Source organism: Podarcis tiliguerta, assembly GCF_965153285.1.
Source record: "Podarcis tiliguerta genome assembly, chromosome: 9".
Classification (NCBI taxonomy): domain Eukaryota; kingdom Metazoa; phylum Chordata; class Lepidosauria; order Squamata; family Lacertidae; genus Podarcis; species Podarcis tiliguerta.
The window spans coordinates 36,070,204-36,097,038 of record NC_139542.1 but is presented as its reverse complement, the minus strand read 5'-3'; the positions used below and the strand labels follow the sequence as shown (position 1 = coordinate 36,097,038).

The following is a 26,835-nucleotide window of genomic DNA, read 5'->3' as shown; positions in this document are numbered from 1 at the left end:
CGCAATATGAGGGCATTTGGGGCAGGGTGGGGATTACTTTAAACACTTGCCGAGTTTTGGGAAAAGCCACTGAACGGTATTTTAAATGATGATACAGTGTAGCAACCTTCTGTGTCCATCATCCACAGCTAGCTTGACCACTGGACAGGGATGATAGGAGTTGTACTCCAATAACATCTGGGGAACCTAAAGCTGAAGTCTGCATCATAATATATTGACTTCATTAACTGTACTTTTTATTTTCCTGTTGCAGAATCTAACCCTGGGCAGATCCTCATAGATCAGAATTTTGAGCCAAAAATATCTGAGGTAATAACTCAAAATTTGATGAGCTGTGATGTGCACCGCAAAAACCATAGCCTTTCACAAAACAAAAGCTTCTAAAGCAACTGATATGTCCATTTTGACTTCCAGAACCATGGAGAAGCTTCACGAATATCGCCTCCCTCAGGTCATGGGGATTCGCAATCCCCATTTTTGGAACAAGTAAGAGATTTTGTACTTAAATTCTACCACTCTTCTTGGTGGCAAACTTAGTTTCCTCTTGTCTTCCTATTGCGGGTTCGGATTACAGCGGAATGCCTCGTATTCCTGGATGCTAGTAGGTTGGAACTTTGGGCATGATCGCCAGAAACAGCGTTTGGGAAGAGCTGATTTAACAGGATGAGGATTTGCTTGGGGTGCACACTATTAATCAGAGAGGAATGCCTTAATTAAAGCAGACGCTGATCTGGTTTAGTAATGGATGCCAAGCCCCTCTACATAATAGATATCTTAAACCGGATCTAGTGCCACTTGATTCCTGTCACTTGGTAACTGTAAAACTGCTTTCCGGCTCACTGAATCCACCTGAAGTCGCATATGCTGTGTAGCTGACCTGGTCAGCTCAGAGTGATATGATGGCTAATTGGAACCAATGGGTCCAGAAGCAGTGTACTGTGAACACCAGAAACTAGGAATGAACAGGGAAAGATGGCGACTTTCATGCCCTACTAGTGCCTGTTCTTGGAAGCATCTAGGTAGGGTTCGGTAGGGTCTTCTATTGCCTATTTGCCTTAGACCTATCTTTCCTGCCTTTGGCCAAGAGGGTTCAGTCCTCATGCACAACTGGTTGTGTAAGAAAGCTGTCGTAGAAAGCTGTTCAGGGAAGTTTTTAGTGTGTGATGTTGTATTGTGTTTTTACTGTTTTTTGTTGGGAGCCCGCCCAAGTGGCTGGGGCAACCCAGTCCGATGGGTTACATAATAATAACAATAAAAATAAATCAGTAATAGTTGGTTTATAGTTTGTATGAGTTTGTACTTTGGGGCTGCAGCCCTGTGCTCGCTTGACAGGGAAGTAATACTGGTTTAACTTGGTGAGGCTTCTGAATAAATGTCCTTCGAAGTTATTATAATACCTTCTCATTCCTGGGAAGGAGGGTATGTTGAGTTTTGCCGTTGAGTTATATTTTTCTCTTGTTTGAGCATTTGATTTGGGAACATTTCTAAGTTTTCTCTGTGGCGTCTTCGTATTGCAGAGCTTCCAGGAACACATCCCAGGCATGACTCCTCCTCCATCTTTGGCCTTTCACGAGGTGCATTTGCCTCCTCCAGTGCCTTCTGTGCCAGCCGTTGTGCCAGCTTGGCCAAACGAGCCAACAACCTATGGACCAACAGGTTTGGAGAAATAAATAGCTTGCTCATCCAAAAAGAACGAGGTCCTTTAATGTCATACCTTGCTATAAAGTGGTTCTTAAAAATCTGTCATGGAAACTGCTAATACAGACTAAATATTTTTTAAAGAGACATTATCAACATTAAATACTTCGCCTATCGGATCTCGGGGTGTCTGGTTGTTATGGTAATCCCACAATCCCTGTATTTTACACCTGATCAATCCACATCTCGTTCCACAAACTGACTTTTTAATTTGTTCTTGGTGTTACTCTTACCTAGATCTAGACAATTTTCTGTGTTCTTGTTTTTCCACCCTTTGTGTCTTAGGTCTTCCACCTCAGATACCCGTGTCCTCAGTGATGCAGACGCCGGTGACTGGGCTAGATCCCGCTCTGTCCCCAGTCCATGTGACCTCCAGTCCAGTTACTGGGATTCCAGTATCTCTCCAAGCAGTGAACCAGCCTCTGATGCCTGTGCCTCAAACCATGAACCTATACCAGGACCCACTTTACCCTGGATTCCCTCTAAACGAAAAGGGGGAGCGAGTCGGTCCACCACCTTACTCCTTGTGCAGCACAGGGGAGGATCTTCCCAATGGTAAGGGGAAGGAACTTTATCACCATAGCTCAAGGGGAATATTGTTGTTAAGTTTGGTCAAAATCTAGGTTAGGGGTGGGTGGGTGTAACTTGGGCAGCAAGCATCGGCTGTCTTAAAGCAGCCACAAATAGAATTATATAGGAAACTTTCTAGCCTTGCATCAATTAAGTTCCACTGAGAGTAGGCCAGAGGCAGCATGCCCCATTTTGCCACTTGAGGTGAATCAAGCAAGTTCGGTGTCACCTGCCACTGCTGCACCACGGCTGCCACAGAAGCAGTGCTGATTTCCAGCAAGATCTCGTAATCTTGCTTCTCCACCGGTGGCAGAGGTGGTGGGGTTTGTGGTGTGCTCAAGGGGGCGCCACCTGAGGCTTCTGCTGCCTGAGGCGGCTGCTTCACCCTGCCTCATGTTTGATCCAGCCCTGGAGTAGACCGTTGAAATTAATGGGCCAAAGTTAGTCATGTCATAAATTTAAGTGGGTGGTATTCACCTGTGTTTTTACTCAATTAGACCCATTAAGGGCCACAACCATTAATTTCAATAGGTCTACTCTGAGTAAAGAATAGTTGAAGATCCCCCCCCCCAGTGGATTTACTCAAGAATTTGGCTAACAGAGATAACGCATCAATGAGGATTGAAAGGTCTATAGCGAATCTGTGGCTGTTTAACACCATATTGCTTAGCAAGGATAGGTGTACACTAGATTATCAACGGAATGAAAAATGTGTCAATAGTTCATAGAGGTTCCTGCCCTCTGGAGCAATGTTCTTTCTTGTCTTCCATCTGATTGCCTAATTTGGTCAAGTTTTGTAACCCTCCCTAAAAATATGTGTAAGCAATACACTTAGTACTGCAAGTCTTCTGTATGTCATAGATTCAAGTCCTTTATTTAAGTGTGGCATTAAACCTTGAGTTGATTCCCAGGCCATATTACAAGACAGTAATCTCTTTTGCATGTAATACTAAGCCAGTGTCTGGTTCGTGGTTCATCTCCCACAGACAAACAGGTGGAATGCTGTAGAACATACCTTGGCTACAGGTGGTGGTACACCTGAAATTGAAAAAACCTTAAGGCCAGTTTCAGATGCAATACTAAGCAAAACCATGAGTTAGCAGCAGAGGTAGCATGAGCAGAGGAGGAACAAAGTGGTCACTATCTTCTCTCTCAGAACTCAGTTCCTTGTGCTATGAATCAGTAGAAATGAAAAGCTTTAGATGAGGTGACACAGTTCAAAGTCAGCCTCTCTCTCTCTCTCTCTCTCTCTCTCTCTCTCTCTCTCTCTCTCTCTCTCACACACACACACACACACACACACACACACTGGAATTGGGGGGAAACCCTTTGAATTTGTTTTGCTTTTTCCTTTTCTCAGATAAAAATACCCTCCGATTTTTCTTCAACCTTGGTGTAAAGGTAAGTTATCTGTATTTTCCACTTCAGTATTGCAGAACCAAAATATGCATGAGCCCAGATTTTTTTTTTAAAAGAAGTAGCAGTTTTAGAGAAATCGAATGCTTCAGAATTTTGGTTGTTTTGAAGTTGGAACAGCTCACCTCCGAAACAACTAAAAAATCATCAAGTCCTTTCATCTATTATCTTTCTGAAGGGTATTTTACTTTCTTGATTGCCTGTCTTTTGGCCATAATAACTCCCAAGGCAGTTCACAGTAAAAACGTAAGTGCTTTACTGTTAAAACAAGTCAAAAGTAGATTGGTGACAAGTAGGTGGGTTGTAACCACATAAACTTACGGAAGGTGTCAGGTTACACATACAGCCCATATGCCCTGGGGGTTTGGCTTCCTTGTGGTTCCTCCACCTGCTCATGGAGCAGATAGTGGAGTAAGGTGAATAGCTCTTCTTACTATATTTGGCTTATGCTCAAATGCATTTGGACATGTTAAGCTTATATTATCATGGAAAAGTCTCATTGAAATGGGAAACAATGGAAAGACTATCTGTTTAGAACCAACTTGGCACATCTAGCATGCCTACTGTTAGGGGCAGGTTATGCCTGTGTTGAGAGTGTGGTCTTATTTGAGCCGATCACATCTCAGCTTAATAAATCAAGATATGAGCACACCATTTGGCTGTACATGCATCCCAGACCCTTGAATTCTCAACCCTCCCTTCATAGCAAGCAAATGACAATTTGCTTTTAACAACTCAAACTTTTTGTAATGTCCGAATTAGAGAACTATGGTTAACAGCTTTGGAGCAAGGCAGGAGATGAAAGCCATAATTTGAAGTTGGCTTTCATATCCTAGCTTCTCCTAGTATAGTTGGCCACAGTTTCCTGGTCCAGATGAAAATGAAAACTTGTGTTGATGGAAAACTTCCTAGTTTGCAAAGAGAGTCTTTAACATCTCACCAACCTGCAGTCTTTCAGGACAGATGTGCTGTATAAAATCTATCCCCAGATAGGATAAAATCCAAATGCACCACCTGCTGGTTGCAAATAGTAAAGTAGTCCCAAGAAGCAAGTCTTTATTCTGCTCAGCTTTGCCACCACAATCTCCCTGTATGAGGGGGATTGTAATAGTGTGGCCGTCACCTTATCAAATAGTTAAAATTATTGCTGTTCTATTAAGAGTGCTTCTGGGAGACCCAGAAGAAAAACCTTAACCCTGTTTAGGAAGGTTTGCCAATATGTGGGGGCTACTTTATAAGGGGACACCTTTAGCTTAGCAATGTGAGTTAATGTAATGGTATGCCATTGAGGTGTCACGCATTAGGGAAAATAACCTATGCACATTAGAACTGTAACTGGATGATGTTAACCAACATACTGCATTAGGCATGAAAAACAAGAACTTGAAAAACTAGATTGAGGATTTTTGTGTGATGAAGGTTCCAAGTTCTCCTTGTTTGCGTTTCTGCAGGCATACAGTTGCCCCATGTGGGCCCCTCACTCGTACCTGTACCCTCTTCATCAGGCTTGCCTAACAGCCTGCCGAATGTACCCGAAGGTGTCCCTGGCAGTGTATTCCCACAACCCTTGGGTGCAAGAGGTTTCTTTATCTCAGAACGGAAATGAAGCTCCCAGAATAGATGGACACTTGCCTGGGCAGAATGAAGTCGGAATGAATGGCCAAAGTCCGCAGACGGACACCCGGCCTCCATCTGTGCCTCTCTTCATACCGGCTGCTCAAATGCCTGAAAGCCAAGGACTTGTCTGTGTAGAGTCTGAGAATCTAGGGCAAGGCCTTCCGGCTGAATACGACGAGTCCTTTGGGGGCCAAAGCGTGTTCCCACAACCTCCGTTTGGGCAGAATCAATTTCTAGGACCTGTTCCTGTTGCACCAGTGTACTCTCAGCTTTGGTATGGGTATCCTGTTCAGGGCTATGTTGACAATTCTGGGGTGAGACAAGTGGTTGTGCCTCCTGTGGACAAGAGAGCTGATGCCGGCTTGCCTAAGGAGGGCCTTGCTGCAGCGACGGGATACGCCGAGTCGTTTCAGAAGGCAAGGAGTGAAAACAGCACCCAAGGCTCACCTGTCTCTGCAGCCACTGCAAAGAATGACTGTAATGTTCTAAATAAAACCTCAACCAGAGTGCCTAGGGAGAAGCAGGCTTGTCCTACTGCGCCATCTGCTACACAAGCAGAGTCTCCACTCCAAAACCCATCCACAGAGACGCAGGACAGCAGAAGACAGGTGGTGTCAACGCCAAAAAGAGAATCGAAAAACTCTTCTTGTAGCCATAAAGAGAAGAATGACCAAGCCAGTGCAGGTCTGGAGGATTGTCGGGTACAAAGGCCAAGGGAAGAGAGTTCTGAAGATGAGCATGAAGTGTGTGATATGCTGAGGAGTGGCCGGTCAAAACAGTTTTATAACCAAACTTATGGAGGCGGCAGAAGGCCTAGAGGTGAATGGGGCTACCCTCCTGGACGGGGGGGATACCATTACTCAAGAAATGAAGAAACCTGGCGGGGGCCACACAGCAGAAGCAGAGATGATGGCTTTCAGTATCACCGCAATTATAGAGGAAGGCCGTATCGGAATGACAGAAGAAGGGCAAACATGGGAGATGGTTATCGTGGGCAGCAGCTGCCTTAAGAGCACTTCTTCCAGAAGGCTTCAACATGCATGTGAATGTTGACAGCTGAAATGTGCCCAAAGGTTTCCCCTCTTTGTTTTCTTTAAAGAGCAGAATTCCCTTTTCTATTTTTGAAGAGTGACGTGAGGCCCAAGTGGAATAACCTCACGAGTGTTAAATAACTTTTGGAAATTAAAAATAAATAAATGCTAGTTGGTTTATTTAAATTCCGAAAACTATATAAACTATTGTGTTTAAAAATATTGAAAGGTAGGTTTGGTGTTTGGACTTTTTCTTTGGAATTTATAATAGAAAAAAAGTGGCTACAATGGAAACCTACTGCAGTTGAGTATTTTGACAGATGACAGTGAAGAATGTTGAACCAAATAGAATGTATGTTCTCGCATACTGCCTCTTGGGTCTAAACACTTGTAGCTTCCTGGACAGTTGACTTTGATGTGCTTCCAATCCAAAGGCCTTTCATCTCAAAAATCTGTGAAACTTGAACATGTGAGGTTGCGTTTTGCTTCAGTTAAGATGCCACATATGGTAGTCAACTATCCTTGTGTGTCCTAGGTGGTTGATAGTGTCTTACTCATAGGGGTATATATTTTTTAATTTTATAAAGCATTTCTTGAACTTGTAAAAAGCAATCAGGAATACTAGTGTATAAACTGGTAGGAAGTTGTGAATTCTTCCAGGCAGTCTTTTAACACTGGTATGATTGTAATGGTGCCTATGCCAACTATGTACCCTCGACAAAAGTACATTTCCAAAATAGTTTTGCAACTGTTACAACAGAACTTTTAAGATACTTTTGCACTGACAAATCCTTAAAACACTTGCTGTGTGAGAAATGCATGGGCTAGATCTAAGCTTCCCATTTCTGTTTAAGCAAGGCTTAGGCAGTGAGTTGCTGTTAAGCCTCCTTTGCCTGCCCCTTTACACTGTGGAAATGTTTGTATTGTTTGTTCTTTCCTTTTTAAAAAGCCTCTTTCCTGCCTATATATATATAAATATATATAAAGCCTGGTTACCCATCTTTGAGTGGGAGATTTCTAATTTACATTACACTATCAATCTGGTTGCTTTCTTTTGCCTTACAAAGCACTGAAATATGTGCTCCATTTTTTTTCCTCTGTAAAGTTGAACTGTGTATATTTGTGTGTGTATATCAGTGGAGAAGGTGATGGCTACTATTTTGTGTCCAAGAGATTGTATAACTTCCATCAGGAGACTTGAATGATGCTGTTTATGAATACCCTTCTGATGCATGCTATAATTAAAAAAGTTTTGTTTTTTTCTGAATTTTTTTATATGGTGTGAGTGGTTTTTAAACATCTACTTGATAACTAGATGTAACTGAAACTCAAGTGTAGGCTAGGAAGTTTAGCTTACAACAACTTTGCAACTAAAGCTTAACACCTAGTTTAAAAAATACCCAGGAATAGTTGGGCTTGGCAGAGCATATTTTCTCCCCCCGCTCCAAACAAAGATGTACTCTGCCAAGCCCATATTCCCAATATGTTTGCACTTCTGTCTCAGTGACGTTTACGTTGGCTTGGTCAGAATGGGAGCTGGCAGCAGGCCCGTAGCCAGACAAACTGTGTTATAGCCTGCAAATGTGACATGGCTGACGACATTAACCCCGCTATGTGGGAATCCTTTGCAGATAACCTCAGTGCTTGGAGACCAGAGGAGAAATGACTGCTGGGAGGAGCACCGAGAGAAGAAACGTAATGGTGCACATGTAACAGCGGAAATGGATGCCTTCAACTGCCCCCAGCTTCAGTAAAACATTTCTTTCCTGCATTGGTCTCCAGCCACAGCAAGTGCTGTAACACTCCAATAGTTTGACTTCCCCACCCTATTGGTGCACTAGCTGTGTCAATACAACATGCGTTAAGGCACAATTACAGGGGCCTTGCAGAACCTTATAGGGCTCCCTGCTGTGAACCTTTCCAGATTGAATACATAGACCCTATGAAAGGAGAAAATGTAAAGAATTTTTAAACATGAAAGCAAGTACATGTGCACCAGCTCCGTAATCCAAAGGAAGAGGGATCAAATAGGGACTAGGCAGACTAATGTTCAGGATGGTGTTTTCTCATTATTACAATGGCTTACATACTGGAATCAGTTTAATGCATTACTCACAGAATCTCAAGGGAGAAACTAGACCAACAACTCATGAGTGATCTTGCTTGTAAAGGACTATGCATGTTTACAATCTGATCACTGACATTCAAACAATTGTAGATTTAGATGACATTTATTTATGAAACCCTCATTTACAGAGAGTCAATCTTTTAAAATAAGCAATTTCTATATCTTGACTTTTTGTAAACCATCTTGTACAGAAAACAGCTCAAAGACTTAAAATTGGAAACATGTCAGCGTTTGGTACATTAATAAGTTAGGTTTGAACCAAAATATCCCCATTGTGGAAAAAAGTACGTAGTATCTTGGTATGGTCACTTCAGCTGTCTCTGCTTTGAAATATTACATCAAAAGATGGCCTTGGCAGGCACAAAAAGAGGTGCTCTGACACTGCTACTGGGCAGGAGATGTTACATGACAGTAACATTCTATTTTAACCTCTGGAATGAGAAATATTTTAAAACCTGATTGCATTTCATATAACAAAGTTTTCATTTTTATAAACTGATGATCAATGTTTCATTTAATCATCCAAGAAAAAGTAGTTCCCACTTTTCTTCTGTTCCACATCCTGTTAGAAGAATAAGAAGAAAAGAAACCATTAGAAACCTTGCCCCTGCTTGGTCATCCAGCATACATTTTTTCCTTGTATGACAGATTTGAAGAAAGCTTCGAATTCTTACCTTGATTGAATTGAGTTTGTTTATTCTTGGTCTGTAATTGTTTGGATCTCTTCTGAAAGTAATCTCAAGCTGAGACAAGAACTTATTCATGCCAGCCAAAAGAGTTTGAGGACTGTGAAGAAAGCAGGTGTATATTACTTTCTCAAAGGTGCTTTTCACGGTCTTGTAAACCTGCATAGTCTGGAGAGGCAAGAGTCCAACCTCTTTTTCCTGGACTTCTGTTAAAGGGTCCTCTTTTTATTTACTTTTGCTAGGAACACAATGCACTAGGAAATCATCTTGGCCTCTTAAATCACATCCCTTCTTAGCATTACTCCCTTTCCACCTTTGCAATATTGGTTCCCTAGTGGTGCAGCAATAAAACTGCTAGTACATTTGCAAAGCTAACAAGGGTCCTTTATAGTTTCAAATTGGATGGGGGGGGACGGGGGACCACGTGTTCAGATTCTTGAATTGCAGGGGGCTGGACCAGATGACTAAGTCCCAACCCTACAATTTTATCATTCCCACATAATCAGGGGGATAAATGGCATAAACTGATATGCTCATTCACCCAGTAAACACAACATTTCTAATCTAAGTTCTGTATTTGCACTAGTATCAGGCTAAAATGTCACCCCTTTTGCTATACTATTCACAGGTTGTGAAGATGGGAGAGACACGAATGAGGTAAAGTATGTGGAGACCTTACCATGGGCGATGATTGGGCTTCCTGCTGCTGGGAGTTGCCAATTTTTAAAAAACCTACAAGACTCCAGTGCCAGGAAGTACTGCCCTTACTCTGATTGCTTCACAACAATTCCATGCAATAATATCACATCAACATGAAGCCAACACAAATACCACAAGGACTGAGCAAATAGTTTGGCTCCTTCCCAGAGTACAGTGGTACCTCGGGTTACAGATGCTTCAGGTTACAGACTCTGCTAACCCAGAAATAGTACCTCAGGTTAAGATCTTTGCTTCAGGATGAGAACAAATTGTGCGGCGGCGGGGAAGTGGCAGCGGGAGGCCCCATTAGCTAAAGTGGTGTCTCAGGTTAAGAACGGACCTCCAGAACGAATTAAGTTCTTAACCTGAGGTACCACTGTAGAAGGATCCAAACGCAGAAGCGGATACTGTCGCCAGAGGGACATAAGCATCAAAACTGCACTACAATATCCCCCCCCCCCCCCCGCTGTACATTACCTGTTTGCCACTGTGCACCTGGATGGAATGCCATCAAAGACAATGACACGATCTGCAAGGTAGGTAGCCATGATGAAGTCGTGCTCTACCACAAAGGCAGTTTTTTTAGCATGGAGAATGAAACTGAAATGGAAGGGAAAATCAACGAGGCTTTTGCAATTTTTAATTTATTTTTTTTAAAGTTAAACTACCTTCAAATATCAAATGAAACCTTTGCAGACATGCACCCCTCTTTCCCTATCCACTAACCAGCTTACCGTTTGACAACTCTAGCCGCCATCAGACGTTGTTCTGAGTCTAGGTATGCAGAAGGTTCATCAATCAAGTAGACATCAGCTGGCTTGCCAAGACAGAGGGCAAGAGCAACCCGCTGCAACTCACCACCAGACAATGTTTGCACCTGGTTGAAGCAATATTAAAAAATTCACTTGGTGTAAGAGGGAAGGGACCCATCAACTACAAAACATGGTATCACATGGGTAATAAATACCTCTTGATCAATGATATTTTCAATCTGTAGAGGTTTCATTACATCAGTCACAAACTGGGGGTGTGTATAGGCATCTCGAATCTTTTCATGAAGTAGCTGACGTACACTTCCCTATTAAAATAAGTTCACACTTTGCTTAGTCCAGTTCTCCTCATTCTTACTCTGTCATTCCCATTACTATTGCTTAGAAAGTAAAAATGTGAAACAAACACTTACAGTAGACTTAGGACTAATCTTCTGTGGCTTATAACTAACATTTAAAACTGGTACTTCACCTGTAAGAGAGACATCATATGTAGTCACAGTAATTAAAAACAAAATTAAAGTTTTAAATGATATGTTAAATAAATACACAAAACATTACTTTTATCATCAGGTGTCAGTCTCCCAGCAAGCATGCGAATGAACGTCGTTTTTCCAGTTCCTGTAAGATTAAAATATATTATAATCAAAATTAGCAAATCATAGTTTATGGCTAGTCTTTAAAATATAAATCTGCATTTAATAAAATTGGCAAAGCTTTGGGGAACAGTACTGTTTGTAGAGATCTAAAGGCACCATATAGGTCCAGTTTGCTTGTTTCAGTAAACTGTAGTTCATGTTTTATCATGAACGTACCAACTGTAACCAGTTCCCTCATCTCCACAAGTACAGGGGAGAAAACCACAATCTGTGGCGGAATGTTACATCCAAACTGGAGTTTATGGTTCTTGTTCCATAAACCAGAATCCATGCTGAGGTTTGTCTGGAACAAAACAAACCATGATCTCCAGGTTTGGGTGTATCACTAAGCTGGAGATCATGGTTTGTACCCCACCTCTGGCACTAATGGATGTAATCGGGGTAAAATATTAACTATAGTGCACCATGATGTACAAATGCTTCCATCACTGCCGCACTAAATTTTTTTACTAAGAGCAGAATGCTAATAAATGCCTTTTTAAAAAACCTGGGTTCAGTGTTGTTTTTACTTGCATGTTTATTATGAACTGATGTAGCATTCCTAATCTACTATTATGTGTTCTACACGGGGCTAATATGCAGGATGGTAAGAAGGCTCAGTTGGTGTGGAATGCAGTTGATTTGACTGTCATTTAACAGCAGCTGGTCACAAGGTGCCCAAGCTCTCAGTTCTCTTCCAGGTCCAGGTCTAATGCAATGGATTTTTTTTACTTTCAAAGTCATAAATCGGTTTCTGGCCCCATGCAAGACTTATAGAGACCACCTGTTCCCTTGTGTTCAATCAAAACTTTAGAGAACTGAGTCCATGCTTGGTTGAATAAAGGTATTCATACATGTATAGTGCAACTATCTTTCTGCAGCTAAGTATCAAAGTTCACAAAGCAGTGAAACTAGCAGAAAATAAGAGAAGCTGCTTACATCTTGATCCAAGTTGGGATGGGGTGGGGGGACACTAGCCACTTGCCATTCATTTTTAAATGATGGTTTTCAGTCTATTCATTTCTTTTGCTAGCATCCATTGAGACATTTGAAACTTTTTAAATACAGTTTTAAAATACTGCAATTAATTTGGATGAGGCCAGGAAACAACCAAACACTGTTCCCGGAGAGTTTTGCTATGTCCTCTATTTGCATCAATTTGGATTCAGAAGGGTAAATACGAAATGACATTGGATGTGCCCCAACTTTACCAACTGGGATAAGCAAGTAATATCCTTTCACTCTGACACAGCCTTTGGACCTAAACCCTGAAAAACAGATCACAATGAATTCTCTAGTTGAAATAACACTCACCATTTTCTCCCAGCATCACCATTATTTCAGAGTCAGTGAATTCTCCAGCAACGATGGACAGCTCAAATTCCCCCATCTTTTTTCTCATTCCGGGATATTTATACATACACATCTTCTTGACCTCTTCTTCGTTAGCTGTCTCTGCCACCTTAAAAACAAGAGATGCATCTCGGAACCTTAGGTTTTCTGTTGGAACATAGCCATCCAAGAAAATGTTTATCCCTGTAAGAAGATAAATCATCATTAGTAAAGAGCACCTAAACCAGGCATAGGATTATCAAAATATAAATCACCAACATGAGAGAACAACAGACAACCCAAAAATAGGACTCGGCTCTATTTAGGGGTACTCAGGGTCTGCTCTTCACTTGGAAATGCATGTCATTTTACTTTCATGGTACTGAGATGAAACAGGGGAGGAATGAAGTGAACAGAACTAAATATATTGAAATAACTATATATTGGTAAGGGCAAGAGCCAACTCAGCTCAGTTATTTGTCTAATGTGACCTACTTTTTAAGTATGAGAAGCCTGAGAGCATTTAGGAAGTATTTGTAAAAAACCCCCCACACACTAAAGATGTCAAATTGTTTAAATCACACATAACTATTTTGTAGGAAGAACACACATAACTGAGGGAGAAGAGAAAGTTGATTTAAAATATAGTTACCTTCTCTTACACTAAAAGGCATAGTGACAACACCATAAGCACTTGGCACACCATATAAGCAGCAGATGAAGTCAGACAAATAATCGAGCACACTCAGGTCATGTTCCACAACAATAATATACCTGAAAAACAAAAACAAAAAGATAGTTGAATTAATTTTCTTCTGTTTTTAGATTCAAGCAAAAATACAACAGCATGAAATTTTTCTGCTAGTACATGGTACCATTTCATAGTGCATTTTAAGCAAAATTGTAAATATTGAAAACCTGGTTGCCGTTATTTTACTAAGATATGAAAGTCAAAAAATGTCAGTTTCAGCTTATTCTCCACTTTACCCAATAAATTACAAAAGTAGATACAGAAAGAGACATTTAAATCAGAAAATAATAGATGTAAGTGGGATATTCTCCAGGAGCAAGCAATGTCCACCCCTATTGTTCCTACATTAAAACTAGAAACAAACAGTAGCATCCTGAGACTCTGCATCTCTAAGTAAGTGCTTAAGATAAGGTACACTGGCATTGGTTTTGGTTGAAATCACAAAACCTGATATGAATTCAGGCGCTAGTGGGCAGGATAATACTATGAACAATTAATATTATTACTAATTTAATTATGCATCACCTTCTAACTGCAGATCTGAAGGAAACTTACGTAGTAAACCAATATTAAGGTAAAGGTAAAGGTACCCCTGCCCGTACGGGCCAGTCTTGATAGACTCTAGGGTTGTGCGCCCATCTCACTCAAAGAGGCCGGGGGCCAGCGCTGTCCGAAGACACTTCCGGGTCACGTGGCCAGCATGACATCGCTGCTCTGGCGAGCCAGAGCCGCACACGGAAACGCCGTTTACCTCCCGCTAGTAAGCGGTCCCTATTTATCTACTTGCACCCGAGAGTGCTTTCGAACTGCTAGGTTGGCAGGCGCTGGGACCGAGCAACGGGAGCGCACCCCGCCGCGGGGATTCGAACCGCCGACCTTTCGATCGGCAAGCCCTAGGCACTGAGGCTTTTACCCACAGCGCCACCCGGGTCCCTAAAACCAATATTAAACACATGCAATCAGAACTATAAGTAAGGATACTAAACATCCCGCCTCCAAATACATATCTCTCATAAGAAAATTATCACATGTAATCAGCATTATGAGGCTCGAGTATTAGTACCTCCATTTATAATTACATTACTTACCGGTCAGGATTTATTAGAGATCGGATAGTAATGGCAGCCTTCAGACGCTGCTTAACATCCAGGTAGCTGGAGGGCTCATCAAACATGAAGCTATCCCAAAAAGGGGGGAAAAGGGGGAGGGGAACAGGTTTTATGTTCATCAAATTTAACAGACCACCCATCCTTCCCTAAATTCCATTTCTCTCTACTAATAATGAACTGAGAACCAATAAGAATGGAGCCAAAAAAAGGGATTGTTGAGAAACAAGAGGGATATGCCAGCACCATCAGGTGCACCTAAAGGTATGCAGAAGTACAGATAATCTTTTTTAAAACCCCAAGGGAGCAAAAAGCTCAAAACAAGTGAATGGGAAATGAGCCTTGAGGGATGAAATGTCATGTTAGTAAAGAGAAATATGGAAATGTGTGCTATGTAGAGGAATGAATTGGCCCATTTGAACCCTTTACCCAGCTTCCAATACCCTGGAGGTCATGGCAGGCTGGAATCCTGAATACTCGTACTCCTGTTAAGCGGTGAGGATACAATATTCTGTTGCCATGTCCCATTTCTCAAAGGCTTAATAGCCCCACCTCCTCCATGCTCTGGCATTTGGTGCCTTGTTCTTCTGCCACAGTATCACACAAAGCAGTGATAACTCACTGGGAGAGCACAGAGGACCAAGGTATCTGTCTGGTTTCACTCAAATAATTCCTCCAGTAAGTTGTGGAAAATGTCTTTTCAATGTTACACATGGACAACTCCACATGAGCTTCCTTGCTAGAAAGTGAATACTCATGTTAAGTCACAGCAAGTATTTCAGTCCCTATGTTGGCTGCAGAATAGATTGGTCCCCATGAACAGCATCCCTGGTTATAATTACAAGTTTAAAGCATGCTGAATGCTAAAATTTGAATACTCTCTTGTTAAAACGCTGCATAAAATAATTTGTAATAGAAATGGTCATGTGACTATTCAGGACTCTTGCCAACTTAGAAAGTCTTCAGTCTTAACATCACAAGGTTGTATCCAATGGTGTGGACATGAGGGGAACAGACTTCTACTCATATATCTGAAGGCAACCCTGTACTAGGGAAGCTTTTAATATTCAATGTCTCATTGTGTTTTCATTTGTTGGAAGCTGCCTGGAGTGGCTGGGGTAACCCAGCCAGATGGGTGGCATATAAATAATAAATGAAGATGATTATTATATTGTTATACAACAGGACTTCTCTCCTCTCCTGTAAACCCTCAAGATCTGCTCTGGTGTGTCAAGTGATTCTTCAGAGCAAGTTTGGTGGTTGTGATGGGCTGCAGGGAGGAAAGACAGCTCCACTTGCACAACACTAGATTTCATACAGTTTATAAACCCTAGTTAGTAAAAAACGTGAAGTTAATTAGGTAAGTGAAAAAATTAAGGTCTAATTTTGAACTTTCGAAATGCCTGGCCTGCATGACAAAGTGAGTGAAAATTATGCATACAACTCAGGTCACAAACAATATTCTAAAATTAGCAAAGTTACTGAAGTCACTATTAAAAGCCAAATTGCTACATACATGTCAGCTTTTTGAATGCAAACCACAGCACAGGCAAATCTCTGAAGTTCTCCTCCAGATAGATCTTCAACGTTTCTTTCCCTCAGATGCGACAAATCTGCAAATATATTTTTCTCACAACCAAGTACATACAAAATATGCTAACATGTCAACTGGTTACAATTAAATATATTAGTTTCTACACAAGAACTTCACCATTCATCTCAATAAGTAACTCCACACATTAACCTGGGTTGCATCAACAGTGTCCACTGCACAACATGTACAAGTCCCAAAATGAACTGATGCCGCCTGCAAATGAAGTTAAGTGTTGGCGGATGCAACTATGGCTTCAGCTATAGCATCCTTCTGGATGACCTTTTTGGAATGAACCTTGAGACATAATATTTTATAAATGTTTTTGTTCATTCCTAGAAAGTAGGCTCTGGAAAGGCAGTGGTGAGGGACTACTGCTCTTCCCTGTGCCCTCTAGCCCATAGGGTTCCATCATATTCCCATATTGTTCATAAAAAGGTGAAAACGTGCCTTTTTCAATGACCTCTTGTGTTTTTAATTTGGGCCTCCATTTGGTAATTCTGTGGCATTTATTTTATGGTTACTGTATTATTAATTGGTTTTATTGTGATTGAGATGGATCCAGACTATCAATCCAGTGGAAAAAGAGAAGTTGTTCACAACTAAGTCCAACTGATTTCAATGGGTCTACAGCATGACTAACTTAGTCTGGAGCCAATCAATTTTTAGCTTAAGTCCTGTTACTGGGATACATGATAATACTTTTACAAAGAAAGCCTAAAATTTCATAAGTAACTAATATTAATCACCATTCTGCACTATGCAGTCTATAAACATTCTTAAATGTTAAAAAATATAATGCTGAATGTAAATTTAAAAGTTTAAGGTCTATGAAAGAAGTTTCAATTTTAAAAACAAAACAGAAAGCTTTTAGAATTAATTACACAGATTATTTTAAAACTTTGTATAAAAACATCACTTACCAAGCTGCTGACATACAATAGTCTGTGTGCCAGTTTCATCTTTCCTGTCCAATATAGTGCCCACTGTTCCCTGTCACAATAAGATGACAATCAGGACTTTACTTAAGCCACGATATGAGATACTGTACTAAAATTGTAATCTGCTCTTGACTAAAACTCTGCCTTATATCTTTCATACATAACGGGGTGAGCTCCCATTGCTCTGTCCCAGCTTCTGCCAACCTAGCAGTTTGAAAGCACACCAGTGCAAGTAGATAAATAGGTACCACTATGGCAGGTGTTTCTGTGTCCTCTGGCACTCATCACGGTCCTCTGTGTGCCAAAAGCATTTAGTCATGCCTGCCACATGATCTGGAAAGCTGTCTGTGGACAAACACTGGCTCCCTCAGTCTGAAGCAGGTTGAGCACCGCACCTCATAGTCGCCTTTGACTGGACTTAACCATCCAGGGGTCCTTTACCTTTACCCCATACAGAAAACCGGCCTGTTTCTTCCCCCCCCCCATCCCACCTTACAGCACAATCCTAGCCATGTCTACTCAGAACTAAGTCCTACTGAATTCAATGAGGTTTACTCCAAGATAAGGGAACTTAGGACCGCAGCCTTAGCCAACAAGCTTACTCACCTTAGCAGCTTTAGGGATCTGGTCCACATACTGGGGCTTAATGATGGCCTTGAGGTCATCTTCCAAGATCTTGGTGAAATAGTTCTGCAACTCAGATCCTCGAAAGTAAGTCAGGATTTCTTGCCAATCAGGAGGATCCTATACAAAAGCATTTCAAATAAACACTTGAGAGGTATGGAAACACGTCTAAGGACAAGAATACTTCAAATGGCATTTTGAGAAAATCTTTCAAGTGCTCATGAGGGAGCAGTGGCCTCCTAGAGCAACACTGGCTGTGATCACACTCCAGTAGTCCGTAGTAAGCACTTTTCTTTGAATGTACAAGTGGCTCCCTGTTTTCTAGTACGCTAGCATAAGGAACAAAGCACAACTCTTCTAATTCCAGATACAGGAATTTTTTAAAATTTTGTTTCAACTCCTCTAATGTAAGGAATAAAGCAAAATATGTGACCGAACCAGAGATAATGGTTTATTGCACTCCAAACAAGCCATGATGCGATGCCAAGATTTATTCTTGAACGCGGGTTGTTTAGAAGTAAAGAAATCACAATTCCCGTTCAGTTTTAACTGGAAGCTAGGGATTATGCTTTTCACTCCCACTCATGCTAGGAGAGAAGAAAAGCAGGTGTAATCTTCACATTTATGCTAAACTATTAGCTATCGTGTAATGTGACTCACAAATGTGTCTATCACGTGTTTCATAAAGCAGTAGCAGCAGCAGCGTACAGCTCTGTTCTTTTTTACATCAGAGAAATTGTCAGGTGGTATTTTTGAGAAGCTAGTTTGAAACAAATCATGCAGGTCTAAATTTAACTCCGTCCAACTTGCATAGAATACAGTTAGCAAGTCATGACATCTACTTGTAGGCAACCAATTCTTTGTACAAAAACTTAACTTTAACATCAATCAGGTCAAGTAGTCAGAACAGAGATGTCTGAACCTACTGCTTACTTATGCATTCCGTCACAGAAATCTAGGATTTTAAACTTTTAATGGAAGTATAAAAATGATATTCCTAATTACGCAAAGATTCCCCCCCCAAAAAATATGGTATATCAATTCAAGCTTTGGGGTTTAAAGTTTCCACAAAATACTGCTACACAAGGCAAAAACCACGAAGTGTTTATGTGGGCTGTGAATGCAAGTGAATTCACAGCTGGAAAGGGGGAACGGAATAGGAACTGTATTTTGGTAGTAGAGCATGTACATCGCATGCAAAAGGTCAAAAGGTACATTGCATGCAAAAGTTCAATCCCCTGCACCTCCAGCTAAGCTAGGGCTGGGAAAAGACTTCTGCCTGAAACCCCTGACTGCTGTTGCCAGTTAGTGTAAGCAATACTGAGTTAGATGGTCTGACTTGGTATAAAGCAGCACCCTATGTTTCTGTGTTCGTAATACAGAATGGCATAATAATGCATAAAATAAAAAAGACCACTAGCAATAGAGTGGCAAGATGCGTATGGCAAAACCTGTCATCACTGCTGCTTTACAATGCTCGTCCTTTCAACAGCCTCCTTTTCCCACCCATTAACTTCTTGGTCCAAGAGGAAAATGATGGTTAACATCCTCACGTGAAAGACGTTTGTACATCTCTTAGAATACATATTTGTGAACTTGCTAATGGTTAAATGGCTATATAGATTTTACTTATTGGGGCAAAGTAATGCTGCCAGTCTAGCAAGCACTACTCGTTTTCATTTGCACAAGAACTGCAAAATGCAGTTTCAAAGGATATTAGGAAATCACATTTGGCATATATTTAAAATACATACATCATATTTTCCAAGGTTTGGCTTCTGTTTTCCTGCTAAGATTTTCAAGGCAGTTGACTTTCCAATACCATTGGTTCCAACCAACCCCAGCACCTCTCCTGGACGTGGAATAGGCAACCTTCATAAAGTAATCCAACATTTTACACAACAATAAACCGACACAGCCTTATCTAAAGCAATACAGAATTTAGGTGTTAATTCAATATGCTTTCCTCTCTCAACCCCATTATGTGCATCATTTTCATCAGAAATAAGGAAATATAATTAATGATATCTAAAATGATCTCTTTTTGCTCTGGAATTTAAAATTATATACACTATCCTTTAATTGCTTTACAAAGGCAAACAAGACACATTTACCAAGGAGAGTAATTCAGAAGGAAAGACTTTTTGCCATAAGTCATATACAAAAAACTTCAAGGTTTTGGTATTAACATGTAAGGCCCTATGCAGCTCAGGACCATATCACTTGAGAAACTAACTTATATTCCCAGGTTCACTTGCATTCAGTAGAAGAGTTTCTCCTCAAAGTCCCCAAATATCAGAAGCCCACTCCAGTGATTTTGACTACAGCTTTCAGTGTGACTGCCCCATTCTGTGGAACAGCATTCCTGTCAAAATATGACAGACACCCAATATCTGCACTTTCTAGAAACAACTGAATACATTTTTTTTGTGTGTGACAAGCTTTACCAGCTGGATGAATAAATCTCTGCCATGGGTGTCCATTCTGTATTGTTTAAAATTCAAATCCTGGTTTTCCCCCCTGTTAACTTTTTAACTGCTGTTATTATTTTATTTTGTACATTGCTTTGAAGGAAAGTGGAAGGTGATTAACAAATAATGACAATAATTTATATTAACAACTTTTCAGGGATTGTAGCAGAGTGATACCTGTGAAGTTTGAAGGCATTGGCACAGTATCTGTGTGTTGTTTCTTTCTCCAGGTTGCTAGGCAAGTTAACAATGGACAAGGCTCCAAAAGGACATTTCTGTAACACAAATAAAATAAGCTTTACGTTACAACAAATAAACAAAACAGAAGCCAAGTATAGTATTGGAATAAGACTGTTTTTCACTTGTATATGTTGCCCCTATCCTACTGTGTTGTCAGGAAACAAGCCATGGTCTGATTTGCCATCTGAACCTAGACTTACATACAAACCATGAGATGCAAACAGAGAAGAAACCTTGGTTTCCCTCTTGAACTTTGTCAGGAGACCCCCCAAAAAGGGGGGGGGGGAAACAAGCGAGACCACAACATATTTTCCAACAGCACAGTGGGCGGGTGAGAGCAGCAAAGCATGTTATTTCAGCAACATTTACCAGCACATCACTTGTTCTCATTAAACCAGTTTATTTTAAACTATGGTTTAATGTACTGTGTGAACCAGGCCACAGTGGGGTTTTCAGCGTTTACAACGGTACATGCAAAGTAGACCATGAACACGTCACTGGCCATGTTTATTTGAATGTCTGGGAGGCAGGGGACGTGCGGTGACGAAGCACACAAGCCCAAAATTCTCAATGTATGGAGGTGGGATGGGGAGAAGATGAGATCACCCATGTCCAAACAACTCTAATGTGACATACGTTTTAAACAGATTTCAATTATTATTACTAGACATAGTCTTTACCTTTATGCAAATACCACAACCAATGCACAATGTTTCAGAAATCCATGCTATTTTGCACTGTGATGTCACTTCTATGCACAGCTTCCCTGGTGAAAAGGAATATTAAAAAGGTTAGACACGCAGGTCTTATTGAAAGCATGAGTATGGAATGTGATCTAGAAACCAGGTAGTAGCATCAATTTGTGACTTAGACCTCAAATAGTCATGAAATTGAATTCCACATGATGCAGTTTTCATGGTTCTGATTGCCCCAAATTCTCCATATTCTTATTATGATACTGTACTTCCATACACATTCAAAAATAAGAAAAACTACTGAAGATGGCGGATACGCTGGATACTTAAAAATCTGACTCTGTAGTCTAGAAACCAGTAAGTGAAACATTCAGCCTGTTTTAATTTTAACACAAAGTTTCGTATTAAGAGTTTTGAGTTCCTTACCCATTCGAACCACTGGACAGCTCTTTTTGCACTCTTGGCGGCATTTCTTTGGCTTACACTTGTCATGGCTCACAATAGCAATTCTTGTTAGCTTATCAGCCATTGTGATGAACTCAGAATTACGTAGATAACACAGACTTGAGATTCCAAAACAATGGAATTGGATAATTCAAGTTCTAGGTGGAAACAAACAGAATGATTAATAAAAAGTGAGAAAGCACAGGATTGGAATATGCTATATAATAATATAAGAAGTGCAGTCCAAGATCAAGCATGTTCATTAAACTTAGGCATGGGTTCTCATTTTGAAAGGCAATCATTGTGGGCAAAGTCTAGAAACTGGGAATGTGTTGCCCTCCAACTCACACCTGCCCCAGCCAGGATGAGAAATAGTTAGCGGTAATGAGAGTTAAGACTCCCAACAGCATTTGGAGGGTCACGATTCCCAACCTGCTCAGGTTCCCAATATTTATTCAGCTGGTTGTGACAGACAAGGAAGAAATACCAGTTTTTATATGGAAAACTACAGAGACTGAGAAATGCAATGAAAGAGAAAAATCTGGTTACCTTCCTTATGCATATTTCAAAGATAGGACCTATGCTGCCATATTTCAATACTTCAACTTACATTCAACAAAGTGTCAAGAAAATATATCAAAACCAACCTGCAGAGCTGATGAACTGTGTGTGTATATACATACACACGCTAAAATGCACATACTGCTTGACTGTAAAAAACCCTCAAAGCAATTACAATATAGATATATACACATACTTCTAATTACTACTTCTTGCAAAGTGACAAATTATTTCTGGAAAGTATTTTTATCCAAGGAAACATAAAGAGGTCTCTTACTTTTTAAATTCATGCTTTATTCTCCATTTTAAAAATTCATTGTGGTAATTGGTGGGTCATTTTGATGCTGTGAAAAACTAGTGGCACATACTGAATGACAAAAGCATTATCTCCTAGCAATGGAAACAAGTCAACTCCACCCATCAATATTACAAGCTTCTTTACTACCATGGATTGATAAATTCAGTTTCATGTATAACCAAATTTATGTTAACACTTGAACTGGTAAGGACTTAACAGCAAGATGACTGGGAACATGCTGCCTTCAAGAACATCATGCTTTTGCCTCCTGCAAAACTGCCTCATTATCTCTGACAACTATGCTTCCTACCTCTGAGTTGGACGCTACAAAATTATAAGGTAAATCAAATACTAGCATGCTTCTAGTGCCATGATCTTTAGCTGAAAGTGTACTGTCCTGAAAATCAGGTATTACAATAACTAGGTGAGCAGAATAGACAATTTTCTAGGGAAATCTTTTATTTAAAAAATGCTTTAGAAATTGGGCCCAACCAGCTATTGAAATGGTAATACCATGAAAGTACACTCTGCAGAACAGTAACTGCCGAGATAAGGGGATACGTCTTTAAGTATGTTCAGCCTAACAATAGAATATGAATACTTATAAAGATCTTTTTGAGTAAGCTCTTTACAGAAGTAGTTACATAATCAAAAACATAACAGACCAGACATGACAATAGGACATACCACGAATATAACACATGGCTGAATAATACAACAATGAAATAGGATGGAAGATTAGAAAGACAGAGAAAAAGGAAATTAAGGAATAGAATCCTAATGGGACAATGACTATTTCATGAAAAAATAAGAAATACCACTGAAGAGCACACTTCTGAGCCAGAGAGTTTTAGAGGTCTGCCTAAACTTTCAGATAAATGTTTTCAGATAAACAAAGATATTCTATCTTATTCTCCTTCTCTTACATCCTTCATGTAAATACATTAAAGTGTTCTTTGTACAGAATGCTACAGCCCAGTGCATGTTCTCTATTACTGGAAAATTCTTATGGCCAGGTAGGCTCTATAATAAAGCTGTTTGCACAGCAGAATACCTTGGACCACAGTCTGGAAAACAGAATGGTCATTGTAAAAACAAAGTTGGCCATCCTCATCATATTACATACATAATAGACTTGCCTTTAAAACAGACAACCTAACCTTCTACCTACACAGCAAATGCCTCAGTGTGGTAGAAAAACACTATTACTTCAATTATGTTACTGTAATTCTTTTTTTAAAAATTGCATTAAGGTAAAACATATTTTATTTGCAACAAATTGAAAAAGTGCATTGAAAATTATGCACATTTACATGATCAAAACTTCATTTTAACTTCTGATTAGCTTCAATGTGAAGACATGGTTTCCACTGAGACAAAGCTATCAAAAGAAGTGTTCTTTATCCATAGTCCAAATATTATGCAGGCAATGCCATCCCAACACAAACCAAATAGGAAGTCAGCAACTCACTTGAGATCCTTCAGTTGCTGTTTAGCACCTAAACTGTTTTTCGGCCCGTTAATAACTGTAAGCAGATGCTGTCACTGTGAAAGCTGTGATGCACCATAAGGTCTGAAGATACTGTCCACATAACTGAAAACAGGAGCTGCTAAAGAAGCTGCCACTAAGATGAGCTGTACTACTGTGTTCATCTTGCTGATAAATGTTGGCTTTAACTGAGCAGTGGCATAACATGGATTAAAATATCTAAGTGTTCTTAGTGGAGGAACAGTTTTGTATTGCACATAAAAAACAGCAGCAATTAATGCAATGTCCCTTAAAATGATCATAGATGTAAGAGGAACTGGAATAAGATTTGCACAAGTTGGGCTAATGTACAGGACACTGATAACAACTTTATCAGCCAGAGGGTCCAGGGCACTTCCTAAAGCAGATTTTTGGTTGGCCCAGTTTTGTGCAATAAAGCCATCCAACAAATCTGTTATTCCAGCCAGAGCAAATACACCCAATGCAATACTGAAATTTTCTTTAACAATCAACAATCAAGTAGCCCAAAACTGGTGCCAGACCAATCCTTGCCATTGAGAGAAAATTAGGAATTGTCCAAGAGTTTTAATAGTTTGTCATATCCATGGGAAGGCCTGAGTTTTCTGTGGGCCACCCACGGGGCCACCTCCGACCCTGTAGCTGGCTCACTTGCATCTTGGCTGCCCGGGCCAGGCTGAGATGAGCAGCTGCCAGGAGCCCAGTGGGCAAAGCAGAGGAGGGTAGGCGGCGGCCACAAGTGGCACCTGGGAGAGGAATCTGGCGACGGAGGCTTCGCTTGGGCCCACGCCCCTCAGGAGCCCCCAGCTGCAGGCATCAAATTATGTTAATTCTGAACAAGGGTCATGTTTGCTGATATTCTACTTGATGTTATACTTGGCCAGTAGTTAGACCAAAAAGCTCTACCCTGTAGGAATGCAAATAAAGCCCACTTTCTGCCTCTGTAATCTCCACCCTCTCTTTTCATTTAAAGATATAGGTTTTTCCTCATGAGGGCCAGGAAAGAGAGAAGTGACTAGCATATGCTGCGAGAGAGTGAAATATGCTGTGAGAGCTTTGATATAGCAATAATAATAAGCTATTTAAGAAGCTGGTCTTTCTGGCAAAGAGAACTGCTGACACAGGAAAAGGAAGCAAAGCTTCAGCTATAAGCCAAGTTCTCCCCAGTGCAGAGATCCTGTTTTTGTACCTCAGTTGGGATTTCTATTTCGGTACAGCATTTTTCGTAGGAGACCACTTTCCATAATTGTTGTCATAAGAAATGATATAATTCTCAATGCTTTCTGACCTCTAGGTCCTTCAGAACTGCCTGATGTGACTGAACAAACATGAGTGAGAATACACTTTGGCTACAACAGACGAACACACCTATTTTAACTTTAAAAAGGCAACTCCTACATCCCTATATGTACACAGAGTTCAACTAATCATCCTAAAATGCACAATGGAAAACCACAGAGCAAGCATGTCCGCACTGGTCAGTTTAATCTGGTCCTTGTGGCAGTTTATTTCCTGGGGTAAAATCCTAAAAAAACCTCAACTTTGGTCGGTCCTCACAGCCCTTCACTTCACCAAATCTGGCCCTCTTTGAAAAAAGTCTGGACACCACTAACATAGAGGGACCATCCTTAACTAAGCCATTACTTAATGCAGGGGGGATAAAGAAAGTGCACATTTTTATGGCACCTTCCAACCCTACAATTGTATGATTTTATGTAATAAATAGCCTTCTAGCAACTTTAGACAGCAGCAAAACTCCAACATGTCAAATTTACCAGTAGAAGACCAATTTCTCCATCTTAACTAATTTTGTTAAAAAGAGACACTAGTCTACTCATGTCAATACTACTGCCGCACCATACATTTAAAGTACTATAAAACTTCAGCAGTCATGGCTTCCCTTAAATAAACATGGGAACCGTAGTTTGCTATGGATACTGAAAGTTGTTCCAAAATGCTTGTTCCCTCATAGAGCTACATTTTCCAGAGTGGTTTAACAAGTGACTCCTCTTTCCTAGCTCTGTCAGAGGAATATGGGGTCTCCTAAGGATTCTCCGCACCCTGAAAAAAACTACAGCTCCCAAGATTCTTTGTGGAAAGTCAGGGTTGCTAAAATGCCACAGCAGTGCTTTAAATGCCGGGCACAGACGTGGCCTTACATCTCAGAAGATTAAAAACCAAGGGACTGGAACTCTCCCTCTCTCTTTATATATGTATGGAGGGCCACCGACACTGAAATTAACAGGAGATGGAGGATACAGCCAACAGTGCGGGGTCTTGACTTATGACAAACTTACCTGAGCGGCTCATGCAAGGGGGGGGGGGGGAAAGAGAGTAATTTTAACACCTTTTGACAGTCGACCACTGTTTCAACCTTTCTCACCAGGAGGGTCTGTTTAGCTGGAGCCAACCCGCCCCCCCAAAAAAACCATTTCCCCTTTCCAAAGCGTGGAAACCCCCCAGCCCCCAAACAAAGGCCTCTACGTGGAAAAAAAAGATCTGAAATCATTATGGAGGGTCGGGGAGAATCAAGGGGCTCGACAACCCGTGGAGATGGGGAAGAACTAAAGGGGGAGGAAGGAACCCCGAGAGGCTGGAGGCTGCCTCGGCAGCTGGAAGGGCCGGCGGGGCCCCGCGTATTCCTCACACAGCCGACGCCGGCCGGGAACCCGCGCGGCCCAGCCAGCCTTATCTCCAGCCGCCCCACCTGCCCAGAGGAGGAGCGGGTGGCCGCCAAGTTATCGCCCTCCGGCAGCTTTTACTTACCAAGAAGCGAAGGGGGGGAGAAAGGGAGGCCTCCCGTCCGGGACGGAGGGAAACGGGGAAGCTGCGAAGGGCCCCCTCCGGGGCTCGCAGCTGGGCTCGGAGACAACGTGCTCCGGCTGCCACCCGGCCAAAATGGCCGCCACCCTAAAAGGAGGAGCTGGCGCCGCTCACCATAGAGATGCGGCCTGTGGGCGAGCTACGCGCCGCCGCCGTAGACAAGGGTCAGAGCGCCGGAAGCGCAGGGCGAGGCGACCA

At 41.2% G+C, this 26,835-nt stretch overlaps 3 protein-coding genes across 6 annotated transcripts in view; 1 reads left to right on the top strand and 2 right to left on the bottom strand.

The window, feature by feature from the left end:
• Positions 1-7,593, top strand: part of OTUD4 (OTU deubiquitinase 4) — a 71,382-nt gene extending 63,789 nt beyond the window's left edge. For all 4 annotated transcript variants that reach the window (XM_083457100.1, XM_083457098.1, XM_083457097.1 and 1 more), the window contains 6 exons: positions 254-309; positions 415-486; positions 1,518-1,656; positions 1,984-2,253; positions 3,629-3,669; positions 5,136-7,593. In XM_083457100.1, coding sequence (XP_083313226.1) covers positions 254-309; positions 415-486; positions 1,518-1,656; positions 1,984-2,253; positions 3,629-3,669; positions 5,136-6,311 — 1,754 coding nt within the window. In that variant the 3' untranslated portion in view covers positions 6,312-7,593. The remainder of the gene's footprint in view (positions 1-253; positions 310-414; positions 487-1,517; positions 1,657-1,983; positions 2,254-3,628; positions 3,670-5,135) is intronic.
• Positions 7,594-8,544: 951 nt separating this feature from the next.
• Positions 8,545-26,826, bottom strand: ABCE1 (ATP binding cassette subfamily E member 1). Its single transcript, XM_083457345.1, has 18 exons — positions 26,581-26,826; positions 21,431-21,606; positions 20,990-21,075; positions 20,247-20,344; positions 19,353-19,470; positions 17,581-17,718; positions 16,957-17,026; positions 15,959-16,055; positions 14,425-14,514; positions 13,238-13,359; positions 12,568-12,789; positions 11,177-11,236; positions 11,029-11,087; positions 10,813-10,923; positions 10,580-10,722; positions 10,323-10,445; positions 9,135-9,246; positions 8,545-9,022 (listed from the first exon to the last, which is right to left on the bottom strand). Exons 2-18 carry the CDS (start codon positions 21,531-21,533, stop codon positions 8,975-8,977), a joined length of 1,800 nt encoding a protein of 599 aa, XP_083313471.1. The 5' UTR covers positions 21,534-21,606; positions 26,581-26,826; the 3' UTR covers positions 8,545-8,974.
• LOC310657470 (cardiolipin synthase (CMP-forming)-like) lies at positions 22,308-24,375 on the bottom strand (the record flags this gene model as incomplete). The annotated part of the gene is given in 3 exon segments (XM_083398067.1): positions 22,308-23,891; positions 23,894-24,302; positions 24,304-24,375. Coding segments are annotated over 3 exon segments (546 nt in total), but the record flags the coding sequence as incomplete, so codon positions are not given.
• Positions 26,827-26,835: the final 9 nt, after the last annotated feature.

What these genes read in the sequence shown, in the direction of transcription:
- ABCE1 (XM_083457345.1), bottom strand. Translation starts at nt 21,533, where the DNA reads ATGGCTGATAAGCTAACAAGAATTGCTATTGTGAGCCATGACAAGTGT. An exon ending in AGATCCCTAAAGCTGCTAAG is followed by an intron (nt 17,027 to 17,580) that starts GTGAGTAAGCTT and finishes TTATTGTGACAG; the next exon opens with GGAACAGTGGGCACTATATT. An exon ending in ACTGACACCTGATGATAAAA is followed by an intron (nt 11,088 to 11,176) that starts GTAATGTTTTGT and finishes TCTCTCTTACAG; the next exon opens with GTGAAGTACCAGTTTTAAAT.